Source organism: Aquarana catesbeiana, linkage group LG11 (assembly GCF_042186555.1).
Source record: "Aquarana catesbeiana isolate 2022-GZ linkage group LG11, ASM4218655v1, whole genome shotgun sequence".
In the NCBI taxonomy this organism is placed as follows: Eukaryota; Metazoa; Chordata; class Amphibia; order Anura; family Ranidae; genus Aquarana; species Aquarana catesbeiana.
Genome location: NC_133334.1, coordinates 4,499,849 through 4,526,731, shown reverse-complemented (window position 1 = coordinate 4,526,731; position 26,883 = coordinate 4,499,849). Strand labels below are relative to the sequence as shown.

The following is a 26,883-nucleotide window of genomic DNA, read 5'->3' as shown; positions in this document are numbered from 1 at the left end:
TATATATATGCCACTTTCGGGGGAGGGGGCTATGATGGTATTGTATTCACTACTTTATTCTTAGTGTCAAACATTCCCCCTCCCTGCTGAGGCTGCAGATTACACTGATACATACAGTATGGTGACAAAAAGACTTTGCGTTATACTCCGTACAAGAAACCGCTACAATGTGTACAGGAACCGCAGACTCGGGGGGGTCACAGCCGCAAAATTCTACAACCTCTGATCTGAGTGTCTGAGAACACCACGTGCAGCCCGGCAATTCCCAACTCCACCTACTGCGCCCGGAAGATGACCCCCATGACGTTGGGGGTGAGGTCATCGATTGCGATGATGTCGCAGTTTTCATTCTCTGAAATTTATAACTGAAAATGGACAGAAAAGACATTTTATTCGGAGGCAAAACGTAAAAACGCTCGAAGGATCCGTGAGATTGTGTACAGAGAAGAGCGATATGTTTTCCTCAGCAGTGTCTATGAAATTGGAACATAGAGTATAGACCCCAATAGGGGGGACGGGGGGCTGCATCGCTTATAAAAGGCACTTGAGTAACTTGGAGGCCAGCCAATAGAGCGAGAGGAGGAGAATTGGGGGATGATACGGATACAATGTAACCAATATGTGGGGTGGGGCTGAATGAAATAGGGAACAGCCAATAGAGTGTGAGGAGGAGGAGGGGTATACGGGGTTAGATTAGATAATAAAACTGATACAATTACAGATGCACCATTATATTGGCTGCCCAAAATTATCAGCCGAAAATAGGGCTGTTGGCATTTTACTGATAGAAAAAAAAAAAGGTGCCGATAATCGCATGCTGCGTCCCAGTGACTGCAATGCAAAATCCATCTTATTAACTTCAATGCAAAAATGCCAGCCACATAAATTTTTTTTCACTTCCTATTGACTGCAGTGCAAAATCGCATCCCATTGACTTCAATGCGAAAATGGCAGCCACATTGACTTTGAATGCAAAATCCCGCCCCATTGACTGCAATGCAAAATCCGTCCTATTGACTTCAATGCAAAAATGTCAGGCACGCTAATTCTTTTTTTTTCACGTCCCATTGACTGCAATGCAAAATCGCGTCCCATTGACTGCAATGTAAAATTGTGTCTCATTGACTTCAATGCAAAAAATGCCATCCACATTAATTGTTTTTCCCGTCCCATTAAAACTTCAATGCAAAATCCCGTCCCACTGACTGCAATGCAAAATCCCGTCCCATTGGCTCCAATGCAAAATCCCATCCCATTGACTTCATGGCAAAATTTGGTCCCATTGACTGCAATGCACAATCCCGTCCCATTGACTGCAATGCAAAATCCCGTCCCATTGACTGCAATGCAAAATCCCGTCCCATTGACTGCAATGCAAAATCCCGCCCCATTGACTGCAATGCAAAATCCCGCCCCATTGACTGCAATGCAAAATCCCGCCCCATTGATGGCAATGCAAAATCCCGCCCCATTGATGGCAATGCAAAATCCCGTCCCATTGACGGCAATGCAAAATCCCGTCCCATTGACTGCAATGCAAAATCCCGTCCCATTGACTGCAATGCAAAATCCCGCCCCATTGACTGCAATGCAAAATCCCGCCCCATTGACTGCAATGCAAAATCCCGCCCCATTGATGGCAATGCAAAATCCCGTCCCATTGACTGCAATGCAAAATCCCGTCCCATTGACTGCAATGCAAAATCCCGTCCCATTGACTGCAAAGCAAAATCCCGTCCCATTGACTGCAAAGCAAAATCCCTTCCTATTGACTGCAAAGCAAAATCCCTTCCTATTGACTGCAATGCAAAAACGCCAGCCACATTAATTTTTTTTCACGTCCCATTGATTTCAGTGCAAAATTGCATCCCATGGACTTCAATGCAAAAACGTGTTCTATTGACTTCAATGCAAAAACACCAGCCAAATTAATTTAATTTAAAAAAAATATGAAAAAACTGTCCATTTCGGTTTTCGACCAAGTGCATCCTGAATTTTCATTTCTGCATTGCATTTTGGCGCACCACTAGCTACAATGTATGTAATAGACACTGTGGGGGTGGGGCTGAGGCTCTGGTCACACCTTCGCAGGGTCTACAGCACATGGGTGTCGCATTTATGGCGGTCTTTCTATTTTAATAAAAATCACACAAAAGAACTGGATGACCCCCTTCTTTTATTTTTTAAAAATTTATTTTAATTCACGCCACGCCATACTTTGTTACCATGTATTTTGGTGCATGCAGAAATTGGCCAGGTTCTTTGGGGTGGCCGCGCTGTGCTCCTTCAAATGGAATGCGCATATTTTGTGCGGTGCAGGAACGCGGGCAATTTTGCGTGATACAAAAGCGAACCTGAGTGGAATAGAGGCCAGCCAATAGAGTGTGAGGGGGAGGAGATTATAGAGTTAGGCAGATGCTAAAACCGATACAATGTAACAGATATGTGGAGGGGGGCGGGACTGCGTGAAACTGAGGCCAGCCAATAGAGTGTGAGGGGGAGGAGATTATAGAGTTAGGCAGATGCTAAAACCGATACTATGTAACAGATATGTGGAGGGGGGCGGGACTGCGTGAAACTGAGGCCAGCCAATAGAGTGTGAGGGGGAGGAGATTATAGGGTTAGGCAGATGCTAAAACTGATACAATGTAACAGATATGTGGGGGGGCGGGACTGTGTGAAGTTGAGGACAGCCAATAGATAGTGAGATAGATTCTGTTCTCATGAAAGCAATCCTCCAATGTAATGAAAGCGGGGTGCAAGAGAGGGAGGAGCTACAGCTCAGTATAGGTGTCTGTCATTGGGGTGAAAGAGCGACTAGCCAATCAAATGTGATTGTTACATATTTCTAGCAAGGATACAAAGTAACAAGCAGAGGTATGAGTGTGTATGTACAGTATACAGTATATAAATATATACATTATATAATCTCACTGATCACAGCAGGAATACAGGACACACTGCGCTGCTTCAGATAATTGGCCAATCAGATTTCTACATTCCATTAGGCCGCTCCTCTTTGCTGTAAATTGGGGGACGCTCTCATTGAATTATCAGCTGCCATGATCCTGTATGTGTATATAGATGAATAGATCTCATTCTAGGTATCCCTTATCTGATACATTGTATAGTGAGATGAGAGTCTCTGATTCTGTGGAATAGATCGGCGCGGACGTCGGGCCGATTCCTGGAACATTTGCGCAGGTTTATTGTGCCGGCTTCCTGTGCAGCGTGGTTTTCCTTCACAAACATACAGTAAAAAATGATCAGAGAGAGGAAGTCAATTCATTTCTGTAATCAGCTGTGGTCATCGGCAAGAAAACGTCTCCAGCGAATGGAAATTCACCGCAACCAGAAACCAGCGACGCGCCCTCCAGAGGTTTCATTCGTTGTGTCACCCGCTGTCACCTCTGCCCGCCGCCTCTGACCACTTCTCTGAGGTTTTGGTGGAGAAGGGGAACGCGCCGCGCCTTTTCATTTTCTTACAAGTTGTGCGAGGCGAAGATCATCGGGTGGGGAAAGTTATCAGACCCTTTCTTATATATGGGGCTCCTTTTTTAATATAGGAGATTATTTTTTTTTAAATCAGGGCTCCTTTCCTAATATCAGGGCTCATTTCTTAAGATGGGGGGGCTGCTTCTTTAACATTGGAGATCCTTTATTTAATGGGACTTCTTTATTAATGTTGGGGCTTCTTTTTCATTTATGAAGCTGTTTTCTTAATATTGGGTCTCCTTTATGAATATCAAGGATGTTTTTTTTTTTTGTTTTTTTTTTTTTTTTAATACTGGGGCTCATTTCCTAATGTCGGAGCTCCTCATTATTGGAACTCTCTTCTAAATATCAGGGCTCCATTCCGAATATCAAGGCTTGTTAATATTGGGGCTCTAGTCATGATATGGGGGCTCCTTCTTAATGAATATCAGGGCTCATTTTTTTTAAATATTAGGGCTCCTTTCTTAATATTGGGGCTCTTTTATAAATATCAGGGCTCATTTTTTTTAAATATTAGGGCTCCTTTCTTAATATTGGGGCTCTTTTATAAATATCAGGGCTCATTTTTTAATATTGAGGCTCATTCCTTAATATGAGCGCTCTTTAATGTTAGCACTTCCTTCTTAATATCAAGGCTTAATTCTTAATATTGGGTCTCCTTTCTTGATATTGGGGCTCTAATCATAATATTGAGGCTCCTTCATTAATATTGGGGCTCCTTCATTAATATTGGGGCTCCTTCATTAATATTGGGGCTCCTTTTTGGAATATCAGGGCTTGATTTTAATATTGGGTCATCTTTATAAATATCAAGGCTCGTTTTTTTTAATATTGGGGCTCCTTTCTTAATATTGTGGCTCCTTTCCTAATGTCGGAGCTCCTTAATATTGAAACTCCCTTGTTAATATTGAGGCACCATTTATAATATCGGGGCTCTATTTATAATATTGAGGCTTCTTCTTAATACTGGGGCTCCTTTATGAGTATCAGCGCTCATTTTTTCTAATACTGGGGCTCATTTCCTAATGTCGGAGCTCCTTATTATTGAAAACTCTCTTCTAAATATCAGGGCTCCATTCCTAATATCAAGGCTTCTTAATAATGGGGCTTTATTCATGATATGGGCCTTCTTTATGAATATCAGGGCTCATTTTTTTTTAAATATGAGGGATCCTTTCCTAATATTGGGGCTCTTTTATAAATATCAGGGCTCATTTTTTTAATATTGAGGCTCATTTCTTAATATGAGAGCTCTTTAATGTTAGCACTCCCTTCTTAATATCAAGGCTTAATCTCTAATATCAGGACTCCTTTATTAATATTGGGGCTCCTTTATTAATACCGGGGCTCCTTTTTACATATCAGGGCTTGATTTTTAATATCGGGTCTCCTTTCTTAATATTGGATCTCCTTTATAAATATCAAGGCTCATTTTTTTTCAATATTGGGACTCCTTTCTAGGGATGAGCTTCGTGTTCGAGTCGAACCCATGTTCGACTCGAACATCGGCTGTTCGATCGTTCGCCGAATTGCGAACGTTATGGGCCGTTCGCGCTAAATTCGTGTGGCGCGTCACGGCCCATAATTCACTGCGGCATCGCAGTGCATTGCTGGCTGATGATTGGCCAAGCATGCACTATGACCCGCATGCTTGGCCAATCACAGCGCTGTCAGTAGAGAGAGCTGTAATTGGCCAAAGCCAGGGTGGCTTTGGCCAATTACGGCTCAGGGCATTTAGTACACACCCCACACTATATAAGGCCGCCTGCACGGCGGCCCTGTGTAGTGTGTGTTCCGGTGTGCTGAGAGATAGAGAGAGAGAGAGACAGTGTCATTTGATTTGAGTTAGATAGATTAGGCAGAACAGTCAGTCAGTTAGCTGCACTTACAGTGTATTGTGTATATATATGCATCCCAGGTGTTGCATATATATATATACACTGTATTCAGTTTAGCTAGATCCGTTCCTGTTATCTTCTATCTAGACTATTTACATTTAATGCAGTGCGTCCTGCTCACAGTGTTCAGCTAGATCCGTTCCTGTTATCTTCTAGACTATTTACATTTAGTGCAGTGCGTCCTGCTCACAGTGTTCAGCTAGATCCGTTCCTGCTATTTACATTTAGTGCAGTGCGTCCTGCTCACAGTGTTCAGCTAGATCCGTTCCTGTTAAATTCCTACTGACCGGCAGGCTTGTCTGGTTACAGTATATAAAGCTACCTGAAGAAAATTACAGGTGTTCTATTTGATCCTATTAGTACCACGGTCAGGCAGCTAGACTATTTACATTTAGTACAGTGTGTCCTGCTCACAGTGTTCAGCTAGATCCGTTCCTGTTATCTTCCTACTGACAGGCAGGCTTGTCTGGTTACAGTATATAAAGCTACCTGAAGAAAATTACAGGTGTTCTATTTGATCCTATTAGTACCACGGTCAGGCAGCTAGACTATTTACATTTAGTACAGTGCGTCCTGCTCACAGTGTACAGCTAGATCCGTTCCTGTTATCTTCCTACTGACAGGCAGGCTTGTCTGGTTACAGTATATAAAGCTACCTGAAGAAAATTACAGGTGTTCTATTTGATCCTATTAGTACCACGGTCAGGCAGCTAGACTATTTACATTTAGTACAGTGCGTCCTGCTCACAGTGTTCAGCTAGATCCGTTCCTGTTATCTTCCTACTGACAGGCAGGCTTGTCTGGTTACAGAATATAAAGCTACCTGAAGAAAATTACAGGTGTTCTATTTGATCCTATTAGTACCACGGTCAGGCAGCTAGACTATTTACATTTAGTACAGTGCGTCCTGCTCACAGTGTTCAGCTAGATCCGTTCCTGTTATCTTCCTACTGACAGGCAGGCTTGTCTGGTTACAGTATATAAAGCTACTTGAAGAAAATTACAGGTGTTCTATCCCAGCTTAGTGCAGCTACAGGCCATTAGTATGTCTGGAAGGCCAAGAAGGAGAGGCAGACAGTCACAAGCCAATAAGAGAGGGCAAGCAGGCTCTGTGTCTAGTGCTGGTCGTGGAGACGGTGCATCCTCATCAGCACGTGGCCATGGGACACGCTTGGCCTTTTTTTCGGCAGCTGGCCATGTTGAGCCGCAACATGCGGAAGACTTGGTCGAGTGGATGACCAAGCCGTCCTCATCCTCCTCATCCTCTCTCACCCATGCCCAGGGTGCTTTGTCTGGCAAAGCAGCGGCCTCTTCCCTCAGCTCAATGTCATCAGTGACTCCTTCCCTAGCTCCACCATGTCCTCATGAGGATTCCCTCGAACTGTTTGACCACAGTGTTGGGTACATGCTCCAGGAGGATGCCCAGCGTTTGGAAGGCTCTGATGACGATACTGAGCTCGATGAAGGCAGTAACATGAGCGCGGACAGAGGGGGTGCCCAAGAAGGACAGCAATCTGGCAGTCATGCTCCCCCTGCTGCAGCATACTGCCAGGTTTGCTCCAGTGATGAGGAGGGAGGGGATGATGAGGTCACTGACTCAACGTGGGTGCCTGATAGGAGAGAGGAGGAGGAGGAGGAGGAGGAGGAGGAGGAGGCGGCAGCACATCACCAACGAGGCAGGATGCCCTCCAGGGGCCAGCCTAAGGGCAGCACATTGACTGCATCACACCCCAAAGCTCCACATGTGCAGGGCGCTGCAGTCTCTGCGCGTTATTCAAAAAGTTCTTTGGTGTGGGCCTTTTTTGAGACGAGTGCATCAGATCGCACCGCTGCTATTTGCAACATATGTCTCAAGCGTATCTCGCGTGGCCAAAATATCTCCCGCTTGGGTACCACATGCTTGACCAGACATATGTTGACCTGCCATGCAGTTCGTTGGCAAGCGTATCTAAAAGACCCACACCAAAGAACAAAGAGGATCTCTCCTTGCTCCTCATCAGCTGAGATTTCCAACCCCACTAGACCTTCAGTCCTCTCTGAGACCTGCAGTGAGAGGAATGAAGGTGTAGAATTAGGTGTGTCACAGCCAAGTACTTGTGGGCAATCTGCTTTTGGTACACCGACGTCAGATTGTACCAGGCAAATTTCCCTGCCCCAGCTGCTGCACCGCCGAAAGAAGTTTGCTCCCAGCCATCCACATGCCCAGCGGTTGAATGCTAGCTTGGCAAAATTGCTAGCACTTCAACTGCTGCCTTTTCAGTTGGTAGACTCTGCCCCCTTCCGTGAGTTTGTGGAATGTGCGGTTCCTCAGTGGCAGGTACCCAAACGCCACTTTTTCTCACGGAAGGCGATTCCGGCTCTCTACCGGCATGTGGAAGGCAATGTCCATGCCTCGCTGGACAGGGCGGTCAGCGGTAAGGTGCATATTACCGCTGACTCATGGTCCAGCAGGCATGGACAGGGACGTTACCTAAGTTTCACGGCGCATTGGGTGACTCTGCTGGCAGCTGGGAAGGATGCAGGACAAGGTGCAGTAGTGTTGGAGGTTGTTCCGCCACCACGCCTCCAAAATGCTGATTGTGACACACCTCTCTCCTCCACCCCCTCCTCTTCTTCTTCCTCCATGGCCTCTTCCTCGGAACCAGCGGTGCTCCGTAGGCGTTCAAGGGGCTACGCAAGTACGCAGGCCAAAAGATGCCATGCGGTGCTTGAGCTGGTGTGCTTGGGGGACAGGAGCCACACTGGGGCAGAGGTTCTGTCAGCTCTGCAGGGGCAGGTTCAGAGGTGGTTGACGCCACGCCAACTTAAGGCAGGAATGGTGGTTTGCGACAATGGCACCAACCTCCTCTCTGCCCTCCGACAGGGACAAATGACCCATGTGCCCTGTTTGGCTCACGTCCTTAACTTGGTGGTGCAGCGGTTCTTGGGCAGGTACCCGGGCTTACAGGATGTCCTGAGGCAGGCCAGGAAAGTCTGTGTGCATTTCCGCCGGTCATATAATGCCAGTGCTCGGCTGACGGACCTCCAAAAGGAGTTTAACCTGCCCAAGAACCGCCTAATCTGTGACATGCCCACCAGGTGGAACTCAACGTTGGCCATGCTGCAGCGGCTGCACACGCAGCAGAGGGCCATCAATGAGTACCTGTGCGACTATGGCACCAGGACAGGGTCAGGGGAGCTTGGTTTTTTTTCCCCACGCCAGTGGGCCATGATCAGGGATGCATGCACTGTCCTGTCACCATTCGAGGAGGCCACGAGGATGGTGAGCAGTGACAGTGCATGCATCAGTGACACTGTCCCCCTTGTCCACCTGTTGGAGCACACGCTGCGTGGAATAATGGACAGGGCACTTGAGGCAGAACAGAGGCAGGAAGAGGAGGACTTCCTTAGCTCTCAAGGCCCCCTTTATCCAGACAGTGTTCCTGCGTGCCCGCCGATCACACAGGAAGAGGAGGAGGAGGAAGAGGAGGAGGAGGAAGATTGTGTCAGTATGGAGGTGGAGCCTGGCACTCAGCATCAGCAGCAGTCTTTAAGGGATCAGTCCCAAGAAACACATGGACTTGTACGTGGCTGGGAGGAGGTGGCTGCGGACCATGTCGTTCTTAGTGACCCAGAGGACTCCGGACCGAATGCCTCAGCAAACCTACGCTGCATGGCCTCCCTGATCCTGCAAAGCCTGCGTAAGGATCCTCGTATTCGTGGTATCAAGGAGAAGGACCAATACTGGCTGGCAACCCTCCTTGATCCACGTTACAAGGGTAAGGTTGCGGACCTTATCTTGCCATCGCAGAGGGAGCAGAGGATGAAACATCTTCGGGAGGCCTTGCAGAAAGGTCTGTGCAACGCGTTCCCAGAGACTGGGAGGTTACAAACTCCTGTTTCTGGACAACGTGTTGCTGAGGCTTCGGTCAGTCAAAGAAGGAGCGGTGGAGAAGGTGGCCGTCTGACCGATGCGTTCAGACAATTTTTTGGTCCGCAGCCCCAAGGTATGATCGGTTCCAGCAACCATCGCCAGCGTCTGTTTTACATGGTGCAGGAATACCTAGGGGCAAGATCAGACTTGGACACCTTTCCCACCGAAAATCCTCTGGGTTACTGGGTCTTGAGGATGGATCACTGGCCAGAGCTTGCACAGTATGCAATTGAGCTACTGGCCTGTCCTGCATCCAGCGTTCTTTCGGAACGCACATTCAGTGCTGCTGGAGGCGTGGTAACCGATCACAGGGTGCGTCTGTCCACCGACTCGGTCGATCGGCTGACCTTCATAAAAATGAATGAGTCTTGGATCACCACCAGCTACCAAGCACCTGATGCTGATGTAACCGAATAATTTTTTTTGAAATCTCAGATCCCTTCAAAGACTGCCTATGCTGATGCTGAGTGACTATCCCTGAGTAATTATCCTCTTCCTCCTCAATCATCACGCTGATAGCTTGTAAGAACATTTTTGGTTCTGGGCGCCACCACCAGTGCCTAAGGCACAATTTTTCAGCCCCTGTTTAACAGGGGCGTGTAATTACAATTTTTGATGTAATACTTTGCAGCAGGGCTCGTTCCTGCATTCCAACTAGAGTGTCTGTGAGGGGTTGCAGTGTTGTGGCACCAGCACCAGTGCCTAAGGCCCAATTTTTCTGCCCCTGTCTAACAGGGGCGTGTAATTACAATTTTTGATGCAATACTTTGCAGCAGGGCTCGTTCCTGCGTTCCAACTAGAGTGTCTGTGAGGGGTTGCAGTGTTGTGGCACCAGCACCAGTGCCTAAGGCCCAATTTTTCTGCCCCTGTCTAACAGGGGCGTGTAATTACAATTTTTGAAGCAATAATTTGCAGCAGGGCTCGTTCCTGCGTTCCAACTAGAGTGTCTGTGAGGGGTTGCAGTGTTGTGGCACCAGCACCAGTGCCTAAGGCCTAATTTTTCAGCTCCTGTTCAACAGGGGCATGTAATTACAATTCTTGATCTAATATTTCACAGCAGGGCCCTGTGAGGGCTTACAGTGTTGTGGCCACAGCAACACCTAAGGCCCAAATTTCTGCTGAGTATATAGGGCAGGACCCTACTTTCAAACATCTAACTTACAAACGACTCCTACTTGCAAACGGAAGGAGACAACAGGAAGTGAGATGAAATCTACCCCTAGGAAGGGAAATTCTCTCCTGTAAGAGTTAATATGGGAAAACAAGTTCTCCTTTCCACTGATGCTTTCCAATCCTTGTTCCACAAAAAAACCCAAATTTTCAAAAAACATTTTTCATTGGGACAAAAAAGTGAGGTGAAATCTTCTGAAGAGGAGGAAAGACAGCAAAACAAATGTCACAGGGGTGATAACCCTTCCCTATGTTTTCCAAAAAGCTTAGAAAAGATTTTTTGGCTGGAGCTAAACACGTTAAAAATGTTCAAAATTACAAACAGATTCTACTTAACAACAAACCTACAGTCCCTGTCTTGTTTGCACCGCCTGTATACTGCTGTTCAGAGTATATAGGGCCTGGTGGCCCCACACCTTTCCTTATTTTAATTTGGGTGCGGGGTTCCCCTTAATATCCATACAAGACCCAAAGGGCCTGGTAATGGACTGGGGGGTACCCATGCCGTTTGTCTCACTGATTTTCATCCATATTGCCATGACCCGACATGACATTAAACCCGCAAGCAGTTTTAAATGAGATTTTTTCCTTTAAAAATGACATTTGGTGCAGGGACTGTTCTAAACATGGGAAACACGCGTCACTTTACAGGCATACTATAGACACCCCCCAGGTACGATATTTAAAGGAATATTTCACTTTTTTTTTTTTTACTTTAAGCATCATTAAAATCACTGCTCCCGAAAAAACGGCCGTTTTTAAAAGTTTTTTTTGCATTGATACATGTCCCCTGGGGTAGGACCCGGGTCCCCAAACCCTTTTTAGGACAATACCATGCAAATTAGCCTTTAAAATGAGCACTTTTGATTTCGAACGTTCGAGTCCCATAGACGTCAATGGGGTTCTAACGTTCGTGCGAACTTTCGGTCCGTTCGCGGGTTCTGGTGCGAACCGAACCGGGGGGTGTTCGGCTCATCCCTACTCCTTTCTTAATATTGGAACTCCTTTGTTAATATCAAGGCTCCATTTATAATATTGGGTCTCTATTCATAATATTCAGGATTCCTCTTAATACTGGGTCTTATGAATATTGGGGCTCCTTTATAAATATCAGGGCTCATTTTTTATTATTGGGCTCATTTTTTAACATGAGAGCTCCTTAATAATGACACTCCCTTCTTAATATCAAGGATTCATTCTTCAAATCAGGACTCCTTTTTTTTTTTTTTTTTTCCTATTGGGGCTCTATTCATAATATTAGGGCGCCTTTATTAATATTGGGGCTCCTTTATTAATATTGGGGCTCCATTAGGAATATCAGGGCTTGATTTTAATATTGGGCCACCTTTCTTAATTTTAGATCTCCTTTATAAATATCAATACTTATTTTTGAATATTGGGGCTCCTTTCCTAATGTCGGAGCGCCTTAATATTGGAACTCCCTTCTTAATATCAAGGCTCCATACATAATATTGGGGCTCCTTTCCTAATATTGGGGCTCTATTCATAATATTGAGGCTTCTTCTTAATACTGGGGCTCCTTTATGAATATCGGGGCTCATTTTTAATGGGCTAATTTCTTAATATCAGAGCTCCTTAATACCGGCACTCCCTTCTTAATATAAAGGATTACTTCTTAATATCGGGACTCCTTTCTTAATATTGGGGCTCTATTCATAATATTGGGGCTCTGTTATTAATATTGGGGCTCTGTTATTAATATTGGGGCTCTATTCATAATATTGGGGCTCTGTTATTAATATTGGGGTCCTATTTTTAATTTTGGGGCACACTTCTTAATATTGGGGCTCATTCTGAGCAGAAAAATGCAGACTTGGTCCGTATTAAAGATAAATACGTAAATATGACGAAGTACTAACCCCACCAGTCCATACCTGGGGCAGGAATATGGGGGTGGGGGGGTTATATCTCGGAGCCCGTATACCGGCAGCAGTTCATGAATTACACAGAAGGAATTTTTCTGCTGTTACGATGTATCACCAAGTTGACTCTGGGTGCCGCCATGTTGGATATACATCCGCATTGCCCCGCCCCTGAAGTCACGTGACTTCTACATCCATAAAATATGCAAGCCGGCAGCCAGGTAACGGCATCTATTGGTCCCAGCTGAGGAGGCACAAGGCAAAGCGACTGGGGTACACACAGAGAACCACATCAGGGGACGAGGATGGGGGGGGGGGGGGGGGGGGGTTGGGCCAGAAGTGGCAGCTCAGGCGGAAGCTATGCCAACACACACAAAAAAAAACAACTTTTTACAAGAGATAGGAGGGACTCACTGCGTGTAAACTTCTAACGCACATCCTTCCTGTGACGGCATCAAACAGCATCTGAAATACAGCAAAAAAAAAAAAAAATCGGAGGGAGGCGTCAGAAGGGGGCTCAGCGGCACAACTTATTGTTAACCAACCTACAGGGGGCGCTAGAGGCGGGCCTGGGATTGTAGACGAACACTAGAGTCTGATGATCGGTTACTAATCAGACTGGGTTGTGAGGCCCCCCCCCCATGGGAGGTTAGGAGATCAACACCTGACTGGAGGCCTGGGAGGATTGAGGCCATGGTCGAGAACTACTGCGCCCATCCCCCCCCCCAGATATCAGAAGACCACCACCAATAATGGGCATGCCTTGAACCCAACTCACCGCAGTGTGAATACAGATTTCAGTTTCTGGGTTTTTCTTTTTTTCTTCTTGAATTATTATTTTTAATGGTATCTAGAAATGGCATCGAGTTATTTGTGTCGCACTGGGCGGGGCCTGTTTTCCAACTACAGGCAGATCACGCGAGCCTAAACCACAATGCTGAAAGCACACGCGGCAATCTGCTTCCCTATAAATCAAAAATAAACCGAGCACCCGGCTCCTCTAGAGGTACAGATGGTAACAGATAATCATCTCCTTAATCTACTTTCTCACATTATCTCGCCTTGTTTCTGAAGAACGCCGGGCCCTCCTCTGACAATTCACACGGCACACACACTTATCTTCCTGTACGGGGGGCCACGGGCAGATACCAGATGTAAAGCTTCGTCCCCCCCCGCCGCTCATTGTTAGACGCGTCCATTTAATACCGCCACCCCCGAACTCCAGAAAAGTCCTATCGCGTCGCGCGGATCTGAGATGGTCGGTGAATTTAGCTGCACATTTGCAAAAAAAAAAAAAAATCGCAACATAACCAATACAAACGTTCGCCTCTGGAAGGTAAAACCTCGTTCGTAAAACTGAGAAATTTTCATTTCCTCGAAATATCAGTAAAAAATAAAGCTTAGGGGAAATTTCACCATTGTGGAAAAAAAAAGTCAGCGAGCAATGCGAAATTAACCGCTTGTCTTCCGAGGCAACTTTTGAATTTTTTTTTTTTTTTTACTAAATGCTGCATTTTTTTGCTAGAAATTACTGTAAAAAAAAAACAAAAAACAAAGTATGTTTTCTGAAAGCAGAGACCCTGGAGAATAAAATGGTGGTAGTTGCAGATTAAGGTGTTTTTTTTTTCAGTGGTGTTTAAGAGCTGTAAATGGCCTCTGGGGGTCCCTTTTACCTATACTGCCAAAAAGAGGAAAATTGGCGGGTCACTGAAGGTGGAAATTACTTTACTGAAGACCATTAACACACGTTGTATCTCTTTGTTGTTCTTTGCATCAATGTAAAGAAATGGGCGTGTCTGGAAAGTTTGCATTTCCAATCGCTGTAATTCACCAATAAATGACAATTCCTAACACTGACTGACAGATGGCGCTGTACAATACTCCGCTATGGACATCATGGAGTCATTAGGATGGCTTGGAAACTCTACAAAACATCTTCATCATAATAGAACAAGTCCAGTTAAAGTGGAAGTAAACCCCCCTTTCGTTTTCAGCCAAGGAAGCCGCCATCTTGGCATCTTTTTAATCTACAACTTCCATGATGCTGCACATGTGACAGTTATGACAGCAGCCATTGGATGGTTTGACATTTTGGTTGAGAGCACAACCAATGGGAGTGTTACATTTCCGGCACGTGCCGTAAATGAAATGGTTTTATGGATGGGTTTAAATGTGGGCAATTACTGCTAGCGCTGCCCCCCCCCCCTCCCGGGCACGTGCCCCGCATCTACTGCCTGGGGCCCCAGGGCTTGTAGCTGCGAGCGCCCACCATTGTTGTTCACCGTCCACCAGCTATAACATTTTTTGTGCCCTACCTGCAATTTCTACTCTAACCCACAGGCTTCCCTGTGGATGGCGCGTCATTGGGCTTCACCACACCTTAGGGTTAGGTAGGTTGTGAGAGGAGCCAGACAAGACCACAAGATGGGAAGAGGTCACGCTCCATGCTGACCAAACTCGACGGTCATTGTCTTCATTCTATTCAATGATGAGTCATATACCACAGACGGCCTTCATCCCTTCCGTCAGAGGTGTCCCCGTGTCTGGAAGGAATATCGGGATCAGCGTTCTCATCGCACATCACCACTTCTGATTCAGCCGTAGAAGAACGTCCTCCCTGCTTGGCACAAGAATAAGAACAATTCTGTACCACGCTGGTACCTCCCCCACTCCTCGTTCAAGGTTCCACTCTTTGTTCAATCAGTAGGAGCACCAGATGAGGTTAAGAGAGGGGGGCAGGCCAGGCGTTCAGTTCACACAATGGGTGCAAACTGAGCTTCTGACAAAAGCAGATCCTAATGAGACGTCGATGGGATTCAGGTCGGGTCAAGAACAAGGCCAAGCACGGTTGTTGCCAAATATAATAACGTGACGTTCCAGTCATTCCCAGTACAGGGAGCTGCTATATATTTAAATGGTCACTCCACCCCAACTTATATTTTAGTGTTTGGTGGGTGCCAAAGAGTTTAAATGGTGAATCAAAACCATAACGCGGCACACCGCAAGATTACCTTGTCACTCCGGCAGTTGTTCAGACCCAGATTGTTGAGCGGGATCTTCCCATCGATGCCGTGGGGTTGGTGCTGCTCCCGCTGGATCTGCTCCCTCATCTTCCTCGCCTCTTGTATGGCCTTCATGACCGTGTCCTGGTCCCCAAACAGCGACGGAGAGTTCAGACTGGACAGGATATCTGCCGGGACAATAAACGCCATCAGCAAGCGCAAAAGTAATGTTACACTATATAGGACAGGAAGCTGGGTGTCGCCCATGTCAACCAATCTGGTGGCAAGCAGATAAGTCTACGCACATAAAAAAAGAGGACGGGTATAAGACAATGCTACAAATAAATTCCTTTATTCTAGATTTATATATATTATATGGACTGGATGGAATTATGTCTTTGTTTTTTCAACCAGACTAACAATGTAACTATTACATCTTAAATGGTCCCCTCTGAAAATATCCCAAAATGTAAATTAAAAGGAATTTTGACAATTTCATCAGTGAGCGCTCTGTATAGGGCCCCTCTATGGGCTGCATTCCCCACCCCTTGTGTGTCTCAGACTCCAGTGTGTCAGATTCCTCACCCCTATGAAGGGCGCTCTGTTTTGCTGCTCAGGCCGGGAAAGTGATTCAGCTCATACCGAGGAATCATTTTTGGATGCGGAAAGGATAAAAATAGAATGAGTTGTGTTTATCAGAGGCCGACTAACAATCTGCCCTTTATTTTATAAAAGGATAACCGTGCTTGTCTACAACCCCCTCTCTGTCTTGTCTACAGCCCCTTCCCTGTCTTGTCTACAGCCCCTTCCCTGTCTTGTCTACAGCCCCTTCCCTGTCTTGTCTACAGCCCCTTCCCTGTCTTGTCTACAGCCCCTTCCCTGTCTTGTCTACAGCCCCTTCCCTGACTTGTTTACGCCCCTCTCCCTGCCTTGTCTATGGCCCTCTCTTTGCCTCACCTATGGCCCTATTGCCCTCTCCCTGACTTGTCTATGGCTTTTTTCCCTGCCTCGTCCACAGCCTTCTTCTCTGCCTCATCTCTGGCCCTCTCCTTGCCTCGTCTACAACCCTCACTATGCCTCACCTATGGCCCTCTCCTTGCCTGTGGCTTTCTCTCTCATCTACGGCCCTCTCCTTACCTCACCAACGACCCTTTGTCTGCCTTGTCTATGACCCACTCCATGCCTCCTCTCTAACCCTCTCCTTGCCTTGCCTATGGCCTTGTCTACAACCCTCTCTCTGCCTTGTCTAGGGCCTTCTCTCTGCCTCATCTATGATCATCTCCCTGCCTCGTCTATGACCTCTGACTTGTCTATGGCCAGGCATGTACTGGCCATCGGGACTACCGGGAGTTTCCCGGTGGGCCGATGGCTCTGTGGGCCGGATTGAGCGACAGCCTGTCAAAGTAATGGCTGCACGGCCCGCACAGCCATTAATTTGAGCACTGCTGTACTGCAGGGGTGGACTGACCTATCGGCACTGTGGGGCCCTATGACACCTGCAACACTAGCACTGAAAGCAGCTGTAATAGGACCTCTCACAGCGTACTGTTCCCCGTGGGGCCCCTCCTTCGGTCCCATCCACCCCGGGTGCTTGTACATGACATCATCCGGGACGGACGAGAAGTGCGGAGGGGCCAGCAGAGAGCAGTGCGCCATGAGAGGTCTTATTGCAGGCATCGGGTGAGGCTGTGTACTATCGCCATCACTGGGGAGGGGGGAGCAGAAGCAGCCAGTACAAATGTAGGGGGCCCCATGATACTCTCCTGTTCCCCACCAGGCTGTCCTCCAGCCCCCACGCTGTCCCTCTGTCCTGCAGCTCCCACGGTGTCCCCCTCTGTCCTCCACCCCCCACGCTGTCCCCCTCTGTCATTCAGCCCCCACGGTGTCCCCCTCTGTCCTCCATCCCCCACAGTGTCCCCCTCTGTCCTCCACCCCCACGCTGTCCCCCTCTGTCCTCCACCCCCCCCAACAGTATATATACTGTTTTTGTGCGTGTTTGCAAAATTAAAGTGGGCCGGTCTGGATGATGTCCAGGGCCAAATTTTTGTCCCAGTCCAGCCCTGTCTATGGCCCTCTCTTTTTCTAGTCTATGGCCCTCTCTTTGTCTAGTCTATGGCCCTCTCTTTGTCTAGTCTATGGCCCTCTCTTTGTCTAGTCTATGGCCCTCTCTTTGTCTAGTCTATGGCCCTCTCTTTGTCTATTCTATGGCCCTCTCTTTGTCTAGTCTACGGCCCTCTCCCTGCCTTGTCTACGGCCTTCTCCCTGCCTTGTCTACGGCCTTCTCCCTGCCTTGTCTACGGCCCTCTCCCTGTCTTGTCTACGGCCCTCTCCCTGCCTTGTCTATGGCCCTCTCCCTGCCTTGCCTACGGCCTTCTCCCTGCCTTGTCTACGGCCCTCTCCCTGCCTTGTCTACGCCCCTATCTATGTCTTGCCAATGGTCCTCTCTCTGCCTCTTCTATGACTTTCTCATTATCTCACCTACGGCCCTCTCCCTGTCTTGTCTACGGCCCTCTCCCTGCCTTGTTTATGACCCTCTCCTTACCTCGTCTATGGCCCTCTCCCTGTCTTATCTACGGCCCTCTCCCTGCCTTGTTTATGACCCTCTCCTTGCCTCGCCTACATCCCTCTTCCTGCTATGCTAACGCCCCCCTCTGCCTTGTCTATGACCCTCTCTATGTCTTGCCGGTGGCCCTCTTTCTGTCTTGTCTATGACCTTCTCCTTGCCTCGTCTACGAACCTTTCTCTGCCTTGCTAACTGCCCTTTATCTACAACACTCTCCCTGCCTTGACTACAGCCCTCTCCCTGCACACCTATGGTTCAGTTTAGTAATACCCTTGAGGATGACTGTAGGTGATCTCCAATGAGCCTTAATTAGCCTAAAATGGCCGATAAGAGTGTGGTCCACAATTACGGCAGACATTAATCCAATGATAAATACTTGTTTTACATAGAAACCTCCCCTTCTCCTTTCTTCTCCTAGAGGAAAGAGTTGAATTTCTCCCAGTTACACATGGGGGGGGGGGGGGGGTCAAGTAAAGTATAGCCTCAGTTCATCAGCACCCATAGAATGGTCAAAGGCTGTATGGGGTCTCTTAGCCTTTATCTGAAATCGGTATTGCTTAGGCAAAGACCGGCTACCACAAATATTCTAAAACTTACAAAGGGTATTTATTGATTTGCAGGCCTCAGCTAACTAAATTTAATTGGACAAGTGAGGGCTGTTTGAAGTCTGAGCCCTAATCATGAATTGAGAAAGAGATGTTCGACACTCAGGATGACATCCGAAATGGTATTTCTCTATTAAATACATGCACAAAGCTGTAAAACCTCCTACGCGTTTTTTGGACTTAGCCATGCCTAAGGACTAACGCCCGAAACGCGTAGGCTGTTTTACAGCTTTGTACATGTATTTAATAAAGGAATACCATTTCGGATGTCGTCCTGAGTGCCGACCACCCCTTTCCTTATTCTGGTGCGTTGGAGGTGTCAGAAGCCTCAAGGTCTGAGCACCGGGCGGAGCTTTTTTGTGGGAAGGTTGCAGCCCCATTACAACTGTTTTTGCCTTATCAGGAATCGCCTGCCCTGAAATGGGCTGTTAGAACCAAGTATATAGATACAAATATATGGCTCATTTCACAAAGCACCAAAATAAGGATCCTTATTTCCAAAAAGTGACAGTTATTTTCAGCTGAGTCCAATAAGATTTGAGAATGACAGTCACATGACCAAAATAACCTCTATGGTAAAGCTTTGTGAATTGAGTCTAAGGTCTCTCACATCCTTCAGCACCCTTTTGAAAGTAAAGGAGCTGAAGGCTGTAAACTGCGATGCAGCTCCCTTCCTCCGCCCTGGGGGGGGGGGGGGTTTGGACGGTGGTGAAGAGCGCCTGTCCCACTCACCTAAGGAGGAGCCCCGGCCCAGAACGCCACTGATTGGGCTGGGAATCCCGCTCCTGCTGGAGAGGCTCACTGGGCTGGTCTTGCTGGGCTGGAAGAAGTTCTGCGTGGGAGACGTGGGCGACTTCACGGGCTCGGCCGTCTTCGGTCGCGCCGATAAGTTGAGCGGCTGGGCGGCCTCGTCCTGCAGAGGGGGGAAACAATTTCACATAAACAATGATTAGAGGAAGATAAATGGGCCACATTAGCACTTAAGACAAGGCGGATGTTTTACACCTCCCAGACAATGCCGCTATCTGCCGCCGTAATAACAAAGGGAGCTAATTATCAGCGCACTCGAGGAAGCCCCCCTAACAAACGCTCATTAATTCCTCCTATTTACATCAACACGCGCTCTGCTCGGCAAATTAAAATCTGAATTACAGCACATGGCAGTTCACTCCTTAATGTGTTTTCCGAGATTTAAATTAACCCGGGGCATTTACAAAGAATTATTTAAATTCCAGGCGAGAGGAGAGAGAGAAACGGCGGAGAATGAGAGCGACTCGGCAGATACAGACACAGAGCGTTCTACAGATGGGGTCCAAACGGTTCCCCTTATTAGAAGAAGTTCCGACAGCTCCACCCCTAAACCCTCCCTCCCGGTCTTGCACGGGTGTACCGGCTCCTCTCCTGGACCGAAAACAGCTTCCTCTGATTTTACCGCACACTGTGAGCTTCTCACAATGTGCATCCTTGCCTACGCGAGGATGATGTCACTTGCCCCGCCCCCCCGGGTGCCCCTTCACCCCTCACAGCTTCTTGGGACAAATCACACACCCCCCAGGACTAGTCACAGAGCGCCGTGCAATCTTGTGCTTTTTGAAGTGGGGAGCCGGCCGTGGCCCCTCGGGAAGACACATCTGGCTCCCATAACCAAGATGGCGGTGCTGGGAACCCACAGTGGACTGGCTGGACTCCCAGCACTGGCAGGTACCTGATATTTAAAAGTCAGCAGCTACATTGTTTGTAACAATACGAATGAATGGCGCACTCCAATGGGTAGGTACCACAAAGGAGTGCCCGTGCTCTGAAACGCGTAGCCATGCCCCTGACATCCTCCCATAGTGACGTCCCTTCCGCTCGATGGACTGCTACATTCCAGCGTGGTTCCTGAGATAATAGAGAGACCAGTCAGGCGCCGGCACCAGGTTGGCCGCACCAATACCATCAGCAGGGAGACGGGCGCAGCGTACCGGTGTTAGTGGGCTTCTTATGAAGATTGAATATTTACCATACATGTGTGAGTGGCCAATTGTTTTATTAAACATGCCTTGTTGCTACACTTAGAAGGCGCCCTCAATCTTTTAATTTGTATACGGTATTTGTAGCTGCTGAGGTTCATTTATTTATTTATTTAGTAATCCATAGTCCATCATTGTTATTTCATTGGATACATTGTTACAATTATAATATTATGTCCTCTAAAATCTAGTTGATGTTATTTATGTTTTTCTTCCTCTTCAAGTAAATTTTCTGCAAATTTTCTGCAAGTACCGAAAAATACCCATTGATCCTGCCATAAATACTATCTCATTGTCTCCTGGAGAGAAAAGCTGATGATGGCATGGTCAGGGGGAGTCCTGTGATCTTTGTGAGAGGGAATAAATACCTGGAAGGGGGACACATCACTTGGCATGCTGCACTTTACATTAAAAATATATCTGATGACAGGTCCACTCAGGGACGAGACAAGGGGTGGGCAGGAGAGGCAGCTGCCCTGGATATTGTGGCATCATGTGAGGTGGGGGGGCACCACAAGGAGGTTGGGGGGAGTGGATTTGTGTTGGGAGGGGGGATTGGGGGCAGCAGGGGATAAGAATTGTTGGGGGGGGTGCTAGAGAAGGATATGGTGGGTGGGGGGGGATTTGTGCTAGGAGCGGAAATTTGGGGGGGTGTTCTAGGAGTGGTAATTTGTGGGGCTTTGTGTTGGGAGGGGATGTTTGGGGGCGAGTTCTAGGATGGGGATTGGGGAGACTTTATGATTGGGGGGAGGGGGGGGAATTGTGCTCAGAGGGGAAATTTGAGGGATAGAGGATTTGTACTGGGGGGGGGGTTTAGGGGTGTGGATTTGTGTTGGGGGCATATGGGAAATTAAAGATTTGAGTTGGGGGGGGGGGTTGAAGAATTCATGCTGAGAAGGGGATTTCAGCGGGGGGGGGTTAGATTTGTACTGGAAGGAGGGGTAATTTATGCTGAGGGGGTAAGCATTCAGATTAGTCCTTGATTTTTTTTTTGGGGGGGGGATTTTTGCTGACACAGGTTTTTTTTTTTTTGTAAGAGCTTTATTTTAAGTGTACAAAATGTACACTTCATTCACTGCAATGTCGGGCCCTGCGCTGCGCTGCCCATACATTGCAACGCAGTGCAATTCGGGTCGTAGCGATGCAATAAAATGCAGCATGTCTACATGTTATCGCAGCTCTAGGCTGTGTTGCAGTGTGAATGGGACACATAGGAAACAATTGTTTCCTGTGTATCTCGGGGGTGACAGACGTTTCACCATGTGGCCACCAGCCATAAAATTCCATCAGCAGGAAGAGGAAGAACCAACTTTCCTAATATTAGCTTCTGTGTCACCCTGGGACAGGAAGTGTATTTCAGGCAGGATCACCAGAGGAAAATAAAGGAAAAAACCTCAAAAAAAAAGAAAACGAAAAGAAAAATTTTTGATATTTAGGGGTGCATGAATTGATCTCTCTCTCTCTCTCTCTCTCTCTCTCTCTCTCTGTGTATATATATATATATATATATATATATATATATATATATATATATATATATAAATAAATGTGTGTAGATATTATGCATATTCAGTAATTAATAGTCCATCATTTTTATTTCATTGGATACATTGTTACAATTATAATATTATGTCCTCTAATATCAATTTAATTGAGTTTCCTGTTTGTATGGGATGAGATCGGATTTCCTCGTCAATGTTATCATACATTCAGCTCGGCTGGGGTGACGAGAGGATACAATTGCTGTAAAACGCCGTTTCTTTCACGGACCCCCATCTCTTTTCTATCTCCACACACACACGGTCACCGGAGAAGAGTGCAAACAAAACGCAGCCCTCCCGTGCCTCCAACAAATTCCGCATTCACTACGGCAGGAAAGTCTTAGCCAGGGGAAGAGTTTAGATTGGGCGCCGTCCATCTGCTGCCGCGCGCTGACCGCCTGGACGCTGAGCAACACTGAATCACTCATGTTTGGCGCAGCTACACTATGGAAACTCTGCCAAAGCTTCGCGCCCACACTTTTGTGACGCGGTGCCGCGAGGAAAAAGGAGTCCTAGGTAAATAAGGCAAACCAAAGGAATGACACTTGTGGGACGTCTGCCTTTGTTTTCACCGTAGAAAGCAGTCGGCGCGGCCTGTATGACGCTATTCAACGATTCTCGGAGGCGCAATGCTGCCCAGCTGCTATTCCCATGTCTGTCACATCAGAGAAATTCCAATGACTATGTCTGCGATCATTGGATACTATTAAGACAGAATCTACTTTGTTGCATTTTCAGAAACTTTTTAGTAAACTTTCATGAGTCAAAAAATGACCAGATGTCAAATGCAAAGGTGCAACAGAGAAGAATCTTCATAGAGAAGTCCTTCAGATTTGGAAATCCAGGGCGAACTCTGTAATCCAGGTTTTGTAGCCAGGCCATGTTGGTTTTAGCTCCCGCCAACAGCGACACATCTAAACGTCTCCACCCAAGAGCCACCCCCCCCTGGAATGCCGGTACCAATCTCTGAGGACTTCTGCAGATCCCGCCTCCCACATGAACCTTGGGCACACCCATGAGGATCCTCCACCACCCTCAGTATATAATGTGGTAGGGTGGAGCGGTGACATGTCCAGCCTGTTGAGACGTTCCCGGTAGATGACCACATCACCAGAATTGGCCACTCTCACGCACCTCTGGTTCTCCTGAACATCTGATCCACAGGCACTCTTACGAGTCGGGAAACTGGAAAATTGTGATTTATGAATTGTATTTCTCTCCACGGGCTGAACTGATAGGTAACTCACAATTAAGGGAAAGTCAAATTGGCAGTTTTTGTGGTAATAAACTTTTGGCAAAACTTTGGACATTCTGGCAAAATTGTATATGAACACAATCGGGAAAGATGAAATGAAATTAGGGCATTTTTCTAAGGATGCGATGAGCTTTAAGTGGTTTCTGGGGGTTTTTTTTTTTTTGTATATGTGTGTTTTTCTTTTCTTTTTTTGTGTTCTATTGTTAATTTTCGTCACAGAAAACGATAACCAAAAATGTAAAATTAAAAATGTAAAAAATTCAAATTGTGCATTTTGAGTTTCAAGAGAAACTTCATCCAAAAGGGGAAGTTCCACTCTTCCTCCTCCTACCCTGTAAACCCTGAACCCACCCCAATATTTGGAATATTTAGCTGGAGTGTCAGAAAAACCCAGAAAAATACTCAACAAACATCTCATCCCTGATTTCTTCCAACCCAGCAATCCACTGAAAAGATAGACATCCCGAAGACCCAACACAAGGTAAGGGATTAATTCTACAGGTCAGGACTCAGCAGGCTTCCTACGCGTGAAGGAAAAGAGATACTCCTCCAAGGACAGTGAGGTCAACTGGTTCACAAACAGGTGTGAAAGAGGCCATCTACGTCAAAACAAAAGAGCCACCATTGAACAAAGGTGGGGGCCTTCAACACCATCTGTCCTCTACATATAATCCCATTTTACCATCTCTACCCCGGTGATTTGGCAAGAATTCACAGCTTCAGACCTGTGACTAGACTGAATAACATTTAGGCAGACACCTTGACACCAAGGATGGGCTGATGTAACTAGAACAGTGGGGGGTTCCACAACTTTCACACCTCCTGTCCTGTTCTTGATAATAACATCTACACATTCCATGGTGATTGGATTAGGGTGTTGGTGCTACCTGTGTGGATATAAATGTAGAACCCCTCCTCCTGTTCTAGTTACATCCATCCCATCCTTGTTAAAGCAGAATTAATAACAGTGGCAAGAAAAAGTATGTGAGCTCCTTGGGATGAACTAGTTTCTCTGCCGTAATTTGCCAGAAAATGTGATCTGAGTGGCCCAGTGAGAGTCCAGACCTGAACCCCATAGAGATGCTGTGGAATGACCTCAAGAGAGCCATTCACACCAGACATCCTACAAATGTGTTGAAGCTGAAGCAGCTTTGTGAAGAGGAATGGTTGAACAATTCCAGAGCTACTGAGAGCACTTGCATGAAGTCACTGCTGCCAAAAGAGGTTTGACCATCTATTTTAACTCCAAGGCTTACTTTTTCCTCCAGCACTGTGAATGTTTATTGGGTGTGTTCAATAAAGACACAATAAATTAGAATTTCTTTGTCAGCTTCAGCACAAGGTGCTTGTATATTATTGTGACTTGTATGAGGATCAGATCACATTTTATGGCAAACCAGTTAATTTCAAGTGGTTCGCATACTTTTTCCTCCCACTGTATACCCCACTTGGCGACCGCAATAAGTATATATACATTGCGGCTTGCAAGTGGTTTACCGTGGTTATGGGTGAAGCTATCAGTCATAACCCAGGTATTTTTTTTTTTTTTTAGCTGGTGACTGTCTTTCTCATGAAAGTGATCCTGAGTGGCTAATTAGCTGCTGGATCGCTTTCCGAAGCAGCGGTAGCGGTCTTTCCCATTCTGCCGCTCGCCGGTATTTCTTAGGCTTACTGTTTTTTACCAGTATACTCGGGAAATGATCCGATGGTTCGTGAGGCCAGCCATAGAGATGAGGAGAGACCAGACCTTCTCTGATCCCCTCTATGATCTTGGAGGACCGGAGCGATGTCATGACATCACTTCCAGTCTAGGGCAGAAGCAGACAATTTTTGTAATCTTTTAACCACTTCCCATCCCGCGTATAGTAATATGACTGCAAGGTGGCTCTACCAACCCAGGTGGTCGTCATATGACATCCTTGGGTCCCCGGCCGTCTAGGGGGCACGCGCGCCGTTGCGTCACTCATGAGCCAATGCGCGTGCCCGGCGGCTGCAATGTCCGCCGGGCACCTGCGATTGTTTGTCACAGAGCAGGGACGTGGATCTCTGTGTAAACACAGAGATCCACGTCCTGTCAGGGGAGAGGAGACAGATCCTGTGTTCCTTGTATATAGGAACACCGATCGGTCACCTCCCCCAGTCAGTCCTAGTTACTAGAACGGCTCTTAAATATATGCCTTGAAATCCAACTCCACCAAATGTGAACATTTCTCTATCTTCCTCTAGGAGACAAAGTATCTTTTCAAGTGGATATGTAGGACAGAGGACGTTGAAGGCCTCCACCCATGTTCAATGATGGTTGTTCTAGTTTGATGTAGATGGGCTCTTTTGTGAACCTAATGCCCTCCCTGTCCAAAATGTGACCTCACTGTCTTTGAAGGAAGGTCCCTATTTCGTAGGGTGTAGGAAGACTGTTGAATCTTTTGTAGAGTTCTCCCCCTATGTGGGGTCATTCATTTCTTGGGAGGTTGTTTTGTCACCTTAATACATGTCTGTCTTCACTAAACTGCACAGCATATCGCTAGAACAGGGTGATTCCACAGCGTTCACACCCACTGTCCTGTTCTGTAACAATCAACTTTCTGATCAGTGGTGACCCGATGAAGGTGTTGGCACTCCCTGTGTAGATAATAAAAATATTTGGGCGTCTAACTGAAGAAGTGCCTTGGATGTCTACATGGCAGAAACACAAATACTTCAATTTTTTTTTTTTCTTCAAGTTTACTAGAACGGCTCCTAAATATGCCTTTAAATCCAACTCCACCAAACGTGAACATTTCGCTACCTTCCTCCAGGAGACAAAGTATCTTTTCAAGTGGATGTGTAGGACAGAGGATGTTGAAGGCCTCCACCCATGTTCAATTATGGTTGTTCAATTTTGACGTAGATGGGCTCTTTTGTGAACCTAATGCCCTCCCTGTCCAAAATGTGACCTCACTGTCTTTAAAGGAAGGTCCCTTTTTCGTAGGGTGTAGGAAGACTGTTGAGTCTTGTAGAGTTCTCCCTCTATGTGGGGCCATTCATTCATTCATTCATTCATTTATTGGGAGGTTGTTTTATCACCTCAGTCTACATGTCTATGTATTCCTCACTATCCTGAACTGCATAACACAAGGTGGTTCCACAACGTTCACACCTCCTGTCCTGTTCTTAGACAATCAACTTCCTGATCAATGGTGACCCGACGAAGGTGTTGGCACTCCCTGTGTAGATAATAAAAATACTGGGGCGTCTAACTGAAGAATTGTCTTGGATGGGATGGCTACATGGCAGAAACACAAAAGCCTCCAATTCATCTTTTTTCTTCACGTTTATTAGAACGGCTCCTAAAATTGCCTTGAAATCCAACTCCACCGAACGTGAACATTTCTCTTCCTTCCTCCAGGAGACAAAGTATCTTTATTAACATTTCCCTTGCCTCAATCCCGGGTCTGTCCGTTCTTCTGGCAGGACCTCGCCATCCCGTAGGCTTCTGGGAAACCTTAGCAAAGCGCGGAAGGGTTAGCATTAAGTTATGGTGCGTTTCTCAATGAAACGTGCCGACAG

General features: G+C 46.8%; 1 protein-coding gene across 5 annotated transcripts in view; it reads right to left on the bottom strand.

Annotated features, from left to right (window-relative positions):
- SOX6 (SRY-box transcription factor 6) overlaps window positions 1–26,883 on the bottom strand; it is a 507,467-nt gene that overhangs the window by 40,645 nt on the left and 439,939 nt on the right. For 4 of the 5 annotated variants that reach the window (XM_073603957.1, XM_073603956.1, XM_073603959.1 and 1 more), the window contains 3 exons: window positions 19,262–19,442; window positions 15,371–15,549; window positions 12,774–12,824 (listed from right to left, as the gene is read on the bottom strand). In XM_073603957.1, the coding sequence (XP_073460058.1) occupies window positions 12,774–12,824; window positions 15,371–15,549; window positions 19,262–19,442 (411 nt within the window). The remainder of the gene's footprint in view (window positions 1–12,773; window positions 12,825–15,370; window positions 15,550–19,261; window positions 19,443–26,883) is intronic. The other variant, XM_073603958.1, reaches the window with a different exon arrangement.